Here is a 13,567-nt window from a genome sequence, read left to right as displayed (position 1 = left end):
CGCCCGCGGGATTCGAACACCGGTTCATCGCTCGATACGAATGCACCGGACGTCTTATCCTTTAGGCCACGACGATTTCAAACATATTTTTAGTGTGGTCTTTTTCGCATGTAATCATTTTGATATATTCTTCCATTGTTTGTATCTTCAATACTATGATGGTCTATGATCGGTAAGTCTATTTCTGATTTCCTAGCACACAATCCATAAATTATTTTAAACAAACACATCTCTCACGTTCAACGTAGTTATACGTATCGGAAATAAACACGAGAGAAGAAAATACACTTCAGACCTCGAAACTTTTTTTTTCTAAACTACGGTGATTTCAATTAGAAATTCAACCCGGATCCTAGTACAGTCAATAAGGTTTACAAATCATTAGATTTGTCTAGAGAGGATAGATTAAATCTAAGATTTTAAAATCCAAAAACGACAAGCCTGGCGCTCCCGTTGCAAGTACTTACTAATTTTTTGTTGTTAATTTTTTTTAAATTAACCTCGCTACGTAAATTTCGCCATAACGTTAATTGAGTTTGTACAAACGGCGCGTGTGACCGCAATCATTGGAAGCTGGACGAGACCTCATGAAATTCGGATAAAGAAAAAAAAAAACCGAAATAAATGAAACTCATTGTACTATTTTTGAGCTTTTTACCGACTAATCTTTAACTTCACGCGTAAACTGCTCGTTGTTATAAAAGTACTCTGAAAATTATTATTTCATACATTCGAAAACAACGTAATTTGAATTGTTTTCCATTTTAAGAAGTAACTTAGGTAACTGTAAAACTTTACTTTAGTAAAATAACCTGTTTCCGCCGCGACGTAGACCTGCGCGGACAAGAACTCAACTTTGTTGTACAACTCAACGGAGGCTACCATCTCTCAAAGTGGCTTTTACGTTATGACGTCTATAAGCTCCAGTAAGCACTTATCAGTAGACGAGCCATCAAAAACAGACAAACCAACATCACAGGATCCTATGGTAGAGCCCTTGTGTACTAGTAATCCCTAGTGTTTCATAAAGCACTAAGTATAAAATTTTAATGAAACAGAACGCTCGAAAAGCGTGGAAATAGTTGCGGCACTAATTAAGGGGGCAGTTTTCGGGAGTTTTACGACTATTTCGGAGGGTTAGACTATCCGTCGCGAACCTCACTACCACGTACGTATAGCCAGTGACGGTTTATCTCCTGTCGTTTTTAGTTAATAGTTGGGAATTTGGAACATGGTTATAAATTTAAACGGCACGATTTTTAGTTATGTTACATACTTAATTATTTCAATTCAGTTTCGAATCATAATATTGTTACGAGCTGCAGTTTGGGATAAATAAAAATGCTACCGAAGTACAAATTAAAACAGTTAGAACCCTTAAAACACTTAAAAAACATTTTCAAATTCGCAGTTAATTTCTTCCAGTTCGCTTCAGGTAAACCGTTTGCTGCTTCGCTTCGAATAGATCCGATTACTGACTGACGTCGGGTCATCCTTGCAACGCTTTTATAGTCGATACGACATCCCTAGAATTATCGAGAACATTCCTCACAAGTCGGTTATTTTTGATGTGTTTCCGCTATTTGACAATATATGGCGTTGTACTTTTCGAGTGTTCTCGATGTTACTAGTTCCTTTGTTACTCGTTTCTGCTCTTCGGCGATAGATGGCGTTATTGTTACCGGCGTAACAATACTTCTAAGTGTAGAGATTGGTTTGGGTCAAGATCTAGTCGTAGGGTGAAAGGTTATGATTTAAGTGACATTTCGCTTAATTCGCGACAATTTGTAATTAAGGGTCTATTTTATTTGGTATAAGCATCAACATTTATATGTTTTTAATTGAACTTGACTTATATTTACCCTATTCAAATAGCCGAACAAGTTTTTTGTCATGATATTTATTCCAAATTTTAAACTTTAACTGGCTCTCCTGTAAAATCGAAAAAAATGTTGCTTAAACCAAATATTGGTTTACCCATCGTAGTGATTACACTAAAAACGATGAACACATTTCTTCGCTAATCCTACTTTTAAAATAAATGTTAATTACATTATAATACCTACTTATTATAGTTATCAAACTGCATTAATTGAAGTATCTCACAAATCCGCGTAAAGAGAAATTCGAGGTTTTGACAAGATCAAAGCCAATCTATACTTATAAATAAAATTGGAGCGTCTGTTTGTAATATTCAAATAACCGCTTTTTACTACATGCATGTGAATATATTATATACGGTACACCAAAATAGCATTTTTTACAATTTTTGTCTGTCTGTCTACCTGTTTGTCTGTCTGTCTGTCTGTTTGTTCCGGCTAATCTCTGGAACGGCTGGACCGATTTTGACGAGACTTTCACTGATAGGTAGCTGATGATATAAGGAGTAACTTAGGGTACTTTTTTTACGACTAGCCCCACTCCGCGGCGTCACCCGGGGTACGACAATAACCGCGGGTAACATCTCGAGACTCAGCTATCAATAATACAATTTAATGTTTCCGAATCGAAGCGAGGGCGGGTCGCTAGTAAAATATAAAAGACAACTACGTGAGCATTCAAAGCTTTTACTATGATATCGTTTATTTTAACATATGCGCATATTGTACTCGGAACGTTCGCCTGATTCAATTTATTAATCGAGCTGGACATTTGCCCCACTGACAACGATTTTCTATTCTAACTCTAGCGAGACGTGTTTTCTTGCTTTATGCTTCAAGCAATTTTACATCTATTTGCTGGACGTTAAGGTATATATTCTAATATCAATGACGAGATTGTGAGACTGCATTGAGTCAGAACACATACGAGATGTCAACAAGGCCGACCCGATTTCGAAAGCGTTCGTGATAATATTTTAGATTAATTCATTTCTAGGCGGACGTTAATAGCTGTGAGTGAACTCTTACGGTCAATATAGTGATTTATCTGTTGTTGTTCAAATCCTAATCGCATTCTGTACGTTTTGTTCTAAATGTTAGGAAAATTTAGTTGTCGAATTTGCCTAAAATTTAAATACCGTGGTGGATTGGGTTATCTATCATTAGATAAAGCGTTGCGAATGAAAAGATTAATTTTCTCTTGATTTTTTTTTTTTACTGTCAGCTTTCAATATGTATCCTCCATATATATAAAAATGAATTGCTGTTCGTTAGTCTCGCTAAAACTCGAGAACGGCTGGACCGATTTGGCTAATTTTGATCTTGAATTATTTGTGGAAGTCCAGAGAAGGTTTAAAAGGTAGATAAATATGAAAATGCTCGGAATTTAAAAAAAAAAACAAATAATTTTGTTTTTCCTTGTCCTTTTTTATCCCCCGTCGGACGGATTTCTTTTGTTTGTTTTAAGTTTATTTTATACAAAAGTTTAGGTCTTTTATTTATCGATTGAGGCCCTACGAAGTCTGCGGGATCAGCTAGTCTACAATAAAATTTAATAAGCATTTTTATTGTTACAGAATGAGGTGGTAGCAAGCAACTACGAGGCCCATGTGTGATGGCGGCGGTGAATTCGGTAAGCACCATCACTTTTCAGAATGACTGGCTTTGAATGAATTTTCCTTCACACCTCTTGACGACACGGGACTTGACGGTCTTCGTATGTTGGGAGCTGACCGCGGGCCCAAGGATATTTTTACAATGATCAATATAATCCAACCACAAACTTGATTCTACCACTGGTATATTCAGTAGAAATCTTTAGAGGAGGCCTTTGTCGAAGGACAAGCTGCGATACCACAACCACCGTTTGCCGATATTTAATTTAATTCCATAAAAAATTTAGTATTTAAGTTTTGGCATGTTTAAGTAATTTGATATAGTTTGTAAAAATAAGAACAGCAATAAAGGCTTATTATTATTATTATTATTATATATTCAGTAGACTGTTCTATTAGGAGCACACGGATAAAAACTAAAAATAAACGTTTTATTAGTAACACAAACCAAAAACAAAATTCATATTACAGTATTTTCATTGGTCCTTTTTACACGGCCGTCTTGAAGTTTGATTAAGGTAACGTTGACAGATTCAATTACACATAAAAAAACGTGACAAAAAGAAAAAAAAAACGCCACCCAAATGTTATTTAACAAAATAAAGTCACGTGAAATGAAACTCAATAATTCCAGTCTGAACGATAATGGCGTATAATTCGACGATTTCACAGAAGCGTTCTGATGTCTCATTAACAGCACTCAATCAAACGTGAATTTCGTGAACGTTATTATAATATACACTTTGCTAATTAGCGACGACTCTCCTCACTACGGCTCCTTACGTTTCTAATTTCAATATTAAGAAGTTCCGATTTGTTGATTCGCAACCTAATTTGATATTTCTAAAGAACGTAGCGGGATACTTTTAAACTTCTCCTTTGAGACTGATTGTTGTAATATTCTTTGAAGATGTTTGTGTTAGGTTCGCAACGCTTTATTGGAAAACTAATTCAAATCTAACACAAGTTGTTACAGCAGATTAAAGTAAATCCTATTATAAAATTATTATTTTTTTTAAATGATAATTTGCGTAGGTGGCCTAAAAGTGTGTTCGTGGGAGCAATGCGACTCTGCCGCGCCTGGAATCTCGTAGGAATGTACCAACTTTTTTAGAGCTTAAAGCGTGTTCAAGACTATTCGAATTTTATCCCAAAGTTAAGTTTATAACTTCAAGTAATTAATTGTGGTGTATTTTGTGTCTGCGCGGGAAAGTACAACTGTCTTGCCTATTTCTGTCGCGAAGCAATCATAAAGGGTGGGACAGCTCTCCACATTATTTGGGCCTCGGGTTGCCTCGTTGGGATCCACGCTTGTGAAGTCTAGGCCTTGATATTTTTTTAAACAGAGGCTCATTGAGCATCTACAGAAATGACAAAAAAAAAGTTTGAGAATTCCGACGCGTGACCGGAATTTACTACTAAATTGCATTTCTGATCGAATACACAATAGTTAAATGCATCAATAAGCCCACCTCTTATAAGCGCATACTAAAAGCATTTTTATATTTTCATTCATATTCATTTACACATATTGAACTCATACAAAAATGCATTACCTACCTTACTTAAGGTACATATTTTACAAAAATAATATATAGGTACATACGTGCTGTATTTTGTTAAATATTATATTATTATGCAATATATTAAATCCCTGCCATATATTATTATGTATGAAAAATTTGGGTACACTACAGAGTAGAGTAAAAAAGTAATTAAATACATAAAGAATAAGAGAAATAATATTTCTATATTCTTTATAATACTCTGTGTGATCTATATATTAATACGTGAAGCAAAAACTTTGTATCCCTTTTTACGAAAATTGCGCACTTAACACTTAAAGAGAATATAGAAAACAAGTGCACAATGCTAATATTTTTTTTAAATAATGTATAAAAGATACATTAAACCAATAAAGAAAACATTACACACACTACATACCATGTATTTGACGCACACACGCATGCATACTATTTATTGTCAAACTTTTGTTCTTGACGTCTGTTGTCAAATTGAGATTAATAAATATTATTTGTCTTTGTTAATATTTTTTATAGAGTAGATTTGACGAATTTTGTGATTATAGAAGTATAAAATACAATCATAATAGTGTACAAACTTACAATTCCAATTAATTATAGTCGAATTTCGACTACTGCTGGACCTCTAGTATATATTATTATATCAAGTGGACATTTTACGAACCGTACACTTGATGAGACGTGACAACAAAATACAACACACTTTGTTGTTTAAGTGCTAAGTAATAAAGTACATCATTCTATTTAAATGAAAAACGTGCTCTTTTTAATGCCCCATTTTACTACCAATCAACTTTTCGTTTTGGGCCTTAAATTAAATCGATTCTAAAGGAGTAAATTCCGATACCTTTAATTTATAATGTAAATTCTAGGTTTCATACTTCAGTGGTAAATTGACAAAAAAAAAATTCTGTCAAAAGACAGTTTGACGGCTTCGTTCCAATTTACGTAAGAAGGTTTGTTTTGCTCAATCGATACTTATAAGGATTGAAAGCTTGCCCGTCCTCAAAAATTCAATGCCGGTCCATATTTCCCATAGATAATATATCTCCGTTCATTTTTATCGTACCAGGCGGACATAAAACAGCTTCACTACCCTTCTCTGTTTTATCTGCTATATTTTTTTCTCGGTCATAAGGCCTCGTTCAGAGCTTAACAGCCGGCCATTGAGGTACGTAACAGCGGAATGGCTCATCACTGTTCTCTCGCAGGTATAAAGCGTCCAGATTAACTTGAACCTACGCTTTAACTTTTCCTGCACTTTTTCGAGGCTGGCTTAGAGAGGCAGTGTCTAAATAAAATGGTAGGTGCATAATGGCGTTACCGTTGGACGCTTCGGCACGGACGCCTTCCAAATCACATCGCATTTGAATACGGAATGCAGTTCGGTAATAGTCGGTTAATGACGGTTATCTATGTTCATTGTGATGGTTTGTAAATCAATAGAATTCAATTTAAAAAAAACAGACTGACTAAACTTACGAACCCCATTATTTAATCTTGTTTTTAAACTACGTTACTTACCGATTTTGTACAATTCACTTCATCGAAAATTACCTAGCGTGCACTGAAGCCATTTTACTTTGTAATCAAGTTGAATGTCAGAAATGATCGCAAATTTGTGGTACGCTATTTGTTAACGCTCCAAATGAGGGACCGACGAGTTCAGTGTAGCTTTGGCGAGTGACAAAGCGTGTCTCACTTTGAAATTAGTAAATACAATGTGTATAGTGATTGTTTTTTGTTTATTTATTTATTATTTAAATTTATTATCACTAAGCCTAGACACTCTAACTGAATTAATTTTAAGGCTTAGTATGGTAGTTAGTAGAAGTGGTCGTGAGTTTTTTTTATTGCTTAGATGGGTGAACGAGCTCACAGCACACCTGGTGTTAAGTTGTTACTGGAGCCCATAGACATCTACAACGTAAATGCGCCACCCACCTTGAGATATAAGTTTTAAAATCTCAGTATAGTTACAACGGCTGTCCTGCCCTTCCAACCGAAACGCATTACTGCTTTACGGCAGAAATAGGCAGGGCGGTGGTACCTACCCGCGCGGACTCACAAGAGGTCTATATACACTATACCTTAGAACTTATATCTCAAGGTGGGTGGCGCATTTAATTTGTAGATGTCTATGGGCTCCAGTAACCACTTAATACCAGGTGGGCTGTGAGTTAAAGTTGACAGCGATCATGTTCCCGTATTTGCTCATGATTCTACATCAAATTACAGAGAAGCCACACATACTACTACAACGCAGATTCCTCTGACCACAAAGCTGTACATAAATTAACGTAATTCAGCAGTCCAAACGGCTAATCTATGTGAATAAGACCGTTTAGAAGCGAATGTGTGCCAGAAATCGCCCTGAGCCCGTTTCTACAAAGTGAATTATATCGTGAGTAAAATATGGCTATTAGCAAAGCCAGCGACACTGCACACTCTTTATATGGGGTTCTGTGTTTTAAAAATTGTTTTGAATATCGTGTACAAGTATTCAAACAAAATCTCTACCATACTATGGTAATACTATATACTATGGTAGGCAGCGGCTTGGTTGGTAGGCAGCGGCTTGGTTGGTAGGCAGCGGCTTGGTTGGTAGGCAGCGGCTTGGCTCTACCCCTGGCATTGCTGACGTCAATGAGCGACGATGACCACTTACCATCAGGTGGGCCGAATGCACGTCTGCCTACAAAGGCAATAAAAAAAATATACAGTAAATCCTCGGAGAAAAATCCAAAAGTCCTTCCATTAGCTTTTGTCTTTCTTTAGAAGAACTGTTTAAGTTGAGGGGAGATGAGTCCAAGAATCAGAAAATATAGAAGTTTCGGTCTCCTCCAGATACGTTATTATAATCCGCTAGTGACATTAGAACTTTTTTTTTTTTTTCTTTCGGGTAGAGGGCCGAACCTCCTACGAGGTCCCCGCGCAAAAGGGGCGCGCGGGGTATGTGAGACTCAACGATCTGCATGGTGTTGTGAGCAGACCGCGGGCCCAAGGATTTTAGAGCCCACCCACTAAACGACTCCTCTGCACTCTTACACCCGACGTCCGATCCCCTCCGAGGTCAGAACCCGGATGAGGTAGGGGGGCTACCGCGGTCAACACTACAACCAGACGGCGCGGCTCACCCCAAGGACGCCCAGCCGACGGAGCCTTCGAGGCGAATCGAAGGCTCTGAAACGTCGGCCGTCTCGGTACGGCAGCCCGTCGGGCCGCCCAGACGGTGCCGCTGGTGTCCCGGAATACCCCGCTGGACCAGAACCAGCCTGCCGGGTCGGGACGCGATACACCGTCGACCGGTCGCTCTATTCACTCCACGGCAGCGCGCTAGAGTGCTGGTAGCGCGCCGCGCGGCCTCACCCCCTCAGGTCGCCCCTTGACCTTCACCGGGGGGAGGCCGCCACCTACAGGGGCCGGGACGTACGGGCGTATTCCCGCCTCCGGCCCCCGGTAGTGACATTAGAACTGCTTTATGATTTTTTTATTTTATTTGCTATTTTAAATATCTTATAATTGCAAGGTTTCTTTTGAAGCCCGCGTGGCTTGATATTACCGTCCACCATATTTTTTATATTTCTGAACCATGGTTTCAATTGATATTCCGATGATCGTCGTAATTTTTTTGCTACTGAAATAGTGATTTAATTACTTATGAAATATCAATTAGAAAAAAAAAAAAAAAAAAAACATACTGAATATAAATAACTTTACAAATATCTTTATATTTGTCAACAGACAAACTAAATTATTACACAAAACACAGTACTCTATCTCTTCATTCGTACTACAATGTTAATTTCACTTCATCATAATTTCGCAAAGTCTGCCAACTAATAACATAATAATGTTATGAGCAAACTTTGTACAATAGTTTGCATTAGACATCTGATCGTTATCTAAACTCAAGGCATCTATATACGATGTAGTTAAACAATACTTAATTGGTACTTACATGCTATATTAATTAGGATGAACGGTTACAATAATAGTGCTGTATTTGCAATGAATATGATAATCTCCTAGATACTACTAATTGGGTAGTTTTAAATAGTTCTTTGTAGATACGCGAAAAACAAAATAGTTATTTGTAGATCCGCGAAAAACAAAATAGTTATTTGTAGATACGCGAAAAACAAAATAGTTATTTGTAGATACGCGAAAAATAAAATAGTTATTTTTCTTCTCAGTCGGACACTCTTATCAGAGTGGTCTGGCGTCGTTGACGTTGTGCAGTAGGACCTGTTAGGTCGGCCATGCTCCCGACAACCGCCCTCCAGGCAATGTGCTTCCAGGTCTGGCGGTTCGAAGAGTTACGAGTACATTCGACCATAGTGGACTCAGTTGCCTTCTTTATTAGGTCAGTCCAGCGGGTCGGTGAGCGGCCGCGTGATCTTCTGCCTTACACCCGGCCCTGGACTACCAGTCTCTCCATCGAGTGCTCTTTTCTGGAGATGTGACTAAAGAATTTTATAACCCTCAGTTGCACTGTTGACGAAAGTCGGTCTTTGATACCGAGTTCTTTGAGGATGGATGCATTGGTGCGGAATGTCATCCATGGGATCTTTAGGAGGCGTCTCCAGCACCACATCTCCAGTGCATCGATTTTACGGAGATCCTGCAATCTTAGAAACCAGGTTTCGGCTCCATAGGGAAAGATTGGAAACACAAGACATTTCATCAATCTGACCTTAGTCTTCTTGGTAATCCTCCTATCCTTCCAAATTTTTCCCAGCCGTTCCACTGCTGACCTGGTAATGGCGCATCGTCGTCTGATCTCTTCACCACATCCTCCAGTGCTTGAGATAGCAGAGCCGAGGTAGATGTAGGTCTGTACAACTTCGCAATTACCTATGTTTTGTACATTGGTTCCATTTTGTTCAGCCCGGTCTACTATCATCATCTTCGTCTTGTCCCTTACTTTTTAGATTCTTTAGAGAGTTCTTTTTAGATACGCGAAAAAAAAATTTTGGTCGAGCGCCCCAGCTAAGTCCTGGCCTTCGTATCGAGTCCTCTTCAACTGTTGCTGTCCAACGCTGTCTGGATCTAGAATAGAAGTTGGACTTCGCGAAACAGCAAGAGAAAAAAAACTTTTCAAGGTCACACAATTCTCAGAATTGCATTACGTTTACGGAACATTTTCTTGTCCTTGTTTAAATAAATTTCTAAATTCCTAGTTTTTAAACAGTTTATTAGTTTAAATAGTTTAAAATAAAATTTCCGTTATGTTCTCAATCAAATTTGTTTCGCAAAAATATTTTTTTTTTTAAATTAAGTTTGGTTCTGTTCCATTAAGCGTATTTATTGTAAAGCGTTTGTTTATATTCTCAGAGTTGATTTAATGTCTACGTAGAATACCAAGGTACTTAGTAAATTTCATGTTTTCTGCTATGACATGTCTCCCAGAGATGAATTAGAGAAGCTCATAATTACGGGTCGCATAGAGGGCAAGCGCGCTGTAGGTAGAACACCAGCCAGATGTTCAGATCTGGCAAGACAAGCACTTGGTGGTAGTCTGTACCATGCGGTCCATGCCAGCCATGATCGAGCACATTGGAAGTAGGTCGCATGTGGTCGCGATCCTCAGTAGTGAGGGAACGATATAGAAGAAGAAGCTATGACAGAAAAATAGCGCGTGATGTAATTAAAATTCACTTGACGCGCGTAAAACATTTTCTAACGATAGGCGAGGATATCCACCGTCTAAATATTAACTTAGTAAACGACAGCAAATTATAGTTAGTTTGGCAAATGAAAAATTTCGTATGTTCATACTAAAATGCCCATTTATTCCACTTCAAGACCGGCTCTCTTCTATCCTATTCTATTTTTAATTCTGTTCTATTTTTTATTCTAATTAAACCCGTTATTTAGAGACGTTTAAGTTTGAATTAACTGTGATTATCTGGTTGATAACAATCACCACGTTAATGAGCATATAAATTTTGATAATAAGAATCAGACTTCAATGACCTGTGGCTTTTAGTTCAGAAGTTAAATAAATAGATGTAAAACTAAAACGTTACACAATAAACGGGATATTCTTATTTTCACGAGAACAGAGGCAATTTCGCTTTAATACGACTATTAAAATAACTTCGTCGTCATCTAATAAAGTGTTTAGTGTTATTTTGTGTCGTGCCGTTCCAGAAATAATCCGAAAAAAAAAAACGTTGTCTCCAGTGACTTTTCTTGGTATTACTCAAGTGAGGCAGTAAAAGTGAATGGAAAATAAATATACGAACGTTTATTGTGAAATATGTTTTACGTTTCCCATTTTGCGCATTACAATTTGTGTTTGTCGCTTTTGTGGCTTTTATTTCTTTGTGAATGTTCACGACGTTCAGGGCGAGAGAAAGGACGGGGGAACGCAGCGGGAGGAGGATGCGCCCGCGGCCTAAGATTCGTGTTCGTCGACCAGCAGCGTGACACGCGTCAACATATTTTGTTAAATAATAAGTAACTAAATAAAACTATTAAAATTCTGTCATGCGTGGTTCTTCTTCACCATCGTCATGAACAGTGAATGATAGTTAATGTCACGTGTAAGCATGAAATGTCTGTACGTTACATATTTCGCTTGTGATGAATTGTACATTGAAATAATAGGTAAACGAAAGTGATACTTTTATTTTACAAATGGACTTTACTGGTGGTAGGACCTCTTGAGAGTCCACGCGGGTAGGTACCACCACCCTACTTATTTCTGCCGTGAAGCAGTAATGCGTTTCGGTTTGAAGGGTAGGGCAGCCGCTGTAACTATACTTGAGACCTTCGAACTTATATCTCAAGGTGGGTGGCGCATTTACGTTGTAGATGTCTATGGGCTCCAGTAACCACTTAACACCAGGTCGGCTGTGAGCTCGTCCACCCATCTAAGCAATAAAAAAAAAAAAAACTGGCACCTTGGTCGCAAGTACAAACAGTGTTTTAGTTATAATGTAATATTAGTTATAAACTCTTAGTGATGGGATTTTTAACTCGCTACATCATAGGTAATCTACCAATATTTTTAATTCACACATTACCTTTTTAATTCACATCACACATACTTTAATTATTTTGTTCAGACCAAAAAAACAAGAAAAACATCTCTGTCTTTTTTGGAATACAACTCCTTCAACAAAATGCACAGTTAATACTTGGCCAATTGAGAGAACAATAAATTGATGTTTTTATTAAGCGAAAACATTGTGCAAATTTTTCAAAAATTCCAAACTGGGCAAAGTAAACCGTAGAGAAATAAATGGGCAGCTTCTAATATTCTAGTGCGATGGCAGTGAAGCCTTTGTAACGGGGTAATAAAGGGCATTCTAGGGCTGAAGTGGACGCCGCCGGAAATTTAATCTGACTGAGGGCTCTTTGTTACAAGGAATTTTGTCCTTAGATAAACGTCAGTAAGTACGGCCAAAAATGAATGAATATTTCAATTTAATTAAAAATAAGAGATGTCTATTGTTATTGTTTTCGTTCGATTGTCAGTTTAATGGATTTCCTATTGATTCAGTAATCAAAAGCGTGTTTCTTTTTAATTCAGACACGACGATTTGCTTCACGGAAAAAACGGTACCTTATTAGCGAATAGTTCTGAGTAGAATATTTCGTAGCCTACATTATCTCACCATATAGATACGGTGCGGTTCATGAGCGATGATGAGCATTTACCATCAAGCGGGTCAATCAATATGCTCGCATATCAATATGATCAATATGAAATGATATCCTCAAATGGTTATCTGAAAAAGATCGCTCTTATACTGAATGTTTTTCATTTGTTTCCTTTACAATAATGGATAGATACTAATTAAACAAATAATTCATATTTTATTAGGGAATTTTATTGAATTTTAAATATGTTTTAATTTAATTATTTCCAATTGAAATAGGTATATATTGCGTACAGTGGGGTTGCAAGCGTTGAAATTTATTTATTCTATATAGATTTTTAATAATTAAATTACGAAAGACTTTTACTATTGTAATTCCAATTGTTTCAAAATCGAATAGAGTTTCAAAATTGTAATTAACGTATTGTCGCCAAAACAAATCGCGCTATAGGGTTAAAATAATTAACATTAATAATTATGAAAATAATATAATTTATTGCATCATATGAAACTGTTAAAAAATTGAGATATGCAATGTAAGGGGAAGCTCTTCATGGAACATAACTCCAAAACGTAGCCATTTAGCAATTGTAATTAACGTATTGTCGCCAAAACAAATCGCGCTATAGGGTTAAAATAATTAACATTAATATGAAAATAATATAATTTATTGCATCTTTTGAAACTGTTAAAAAATTGATATATGCAATGTAAGGGGAAGCTCTTCATGAAACATAGCTCTAAAACGTAGCCATTTAGCGTTGTAACGGACTCCCAAGAGTCAGAACTCCGATCAAATTGCCTCACACACGTAGCGGGGTTCCGCCGGAATCAGCACTTAAGACCCCTTTATGTTGCGAGCCGAAACGTTTAGTGCAAAGATAAAATGTACTGCTTTTATCGCGGCGCCGCGA

At 37.2% G+C, this 13,567-nt stretch overlaps 1 protein-coding gene across 2 annotated transcripts in view; it reads left to right on the top strand.

The window, feature by feature from the left end:
* The window catches only part of LOC105841398 (uncharacterized), a 379,110-nt gene that overhangs the window by 111,527 nt on the left and 254,016 nt on the right, over positions 1-13,567 (top strand). For both annotated transcript variants that reach the window (XM_038020224.2, XM_038020222.2), the window contains exon 2: positions 3,458-3,513. In XM_038020224.2, coding sequence (XP_037876152.1) covers positions 3,496-3,513 — 18 coding nt within the window. In that variant the 5' untranslated portion in view covers positions 3,458-3,495. The remainder of the gene's footprint in view (positions 1-3,457; positions 3,514-13,567) is intronic.

Source organism: Bombyx mori, chromosome 25 (assembly GCF_030269925.1).
Source record: "Bombyx mori chromosome 25, ASM3026992v2".
Taxonomy (NCBI): Eukaryota; Metazoa; Arthropoda; class Insecta; order Lepidoptera; family Bombycidae; genus Bombyx; species Bombyx mori.
The sequence above is the reverse complement of the archived record's forward strand: the minus strand, read 5'-3'. Positions and strand labels throughout refer to the sequence as shown.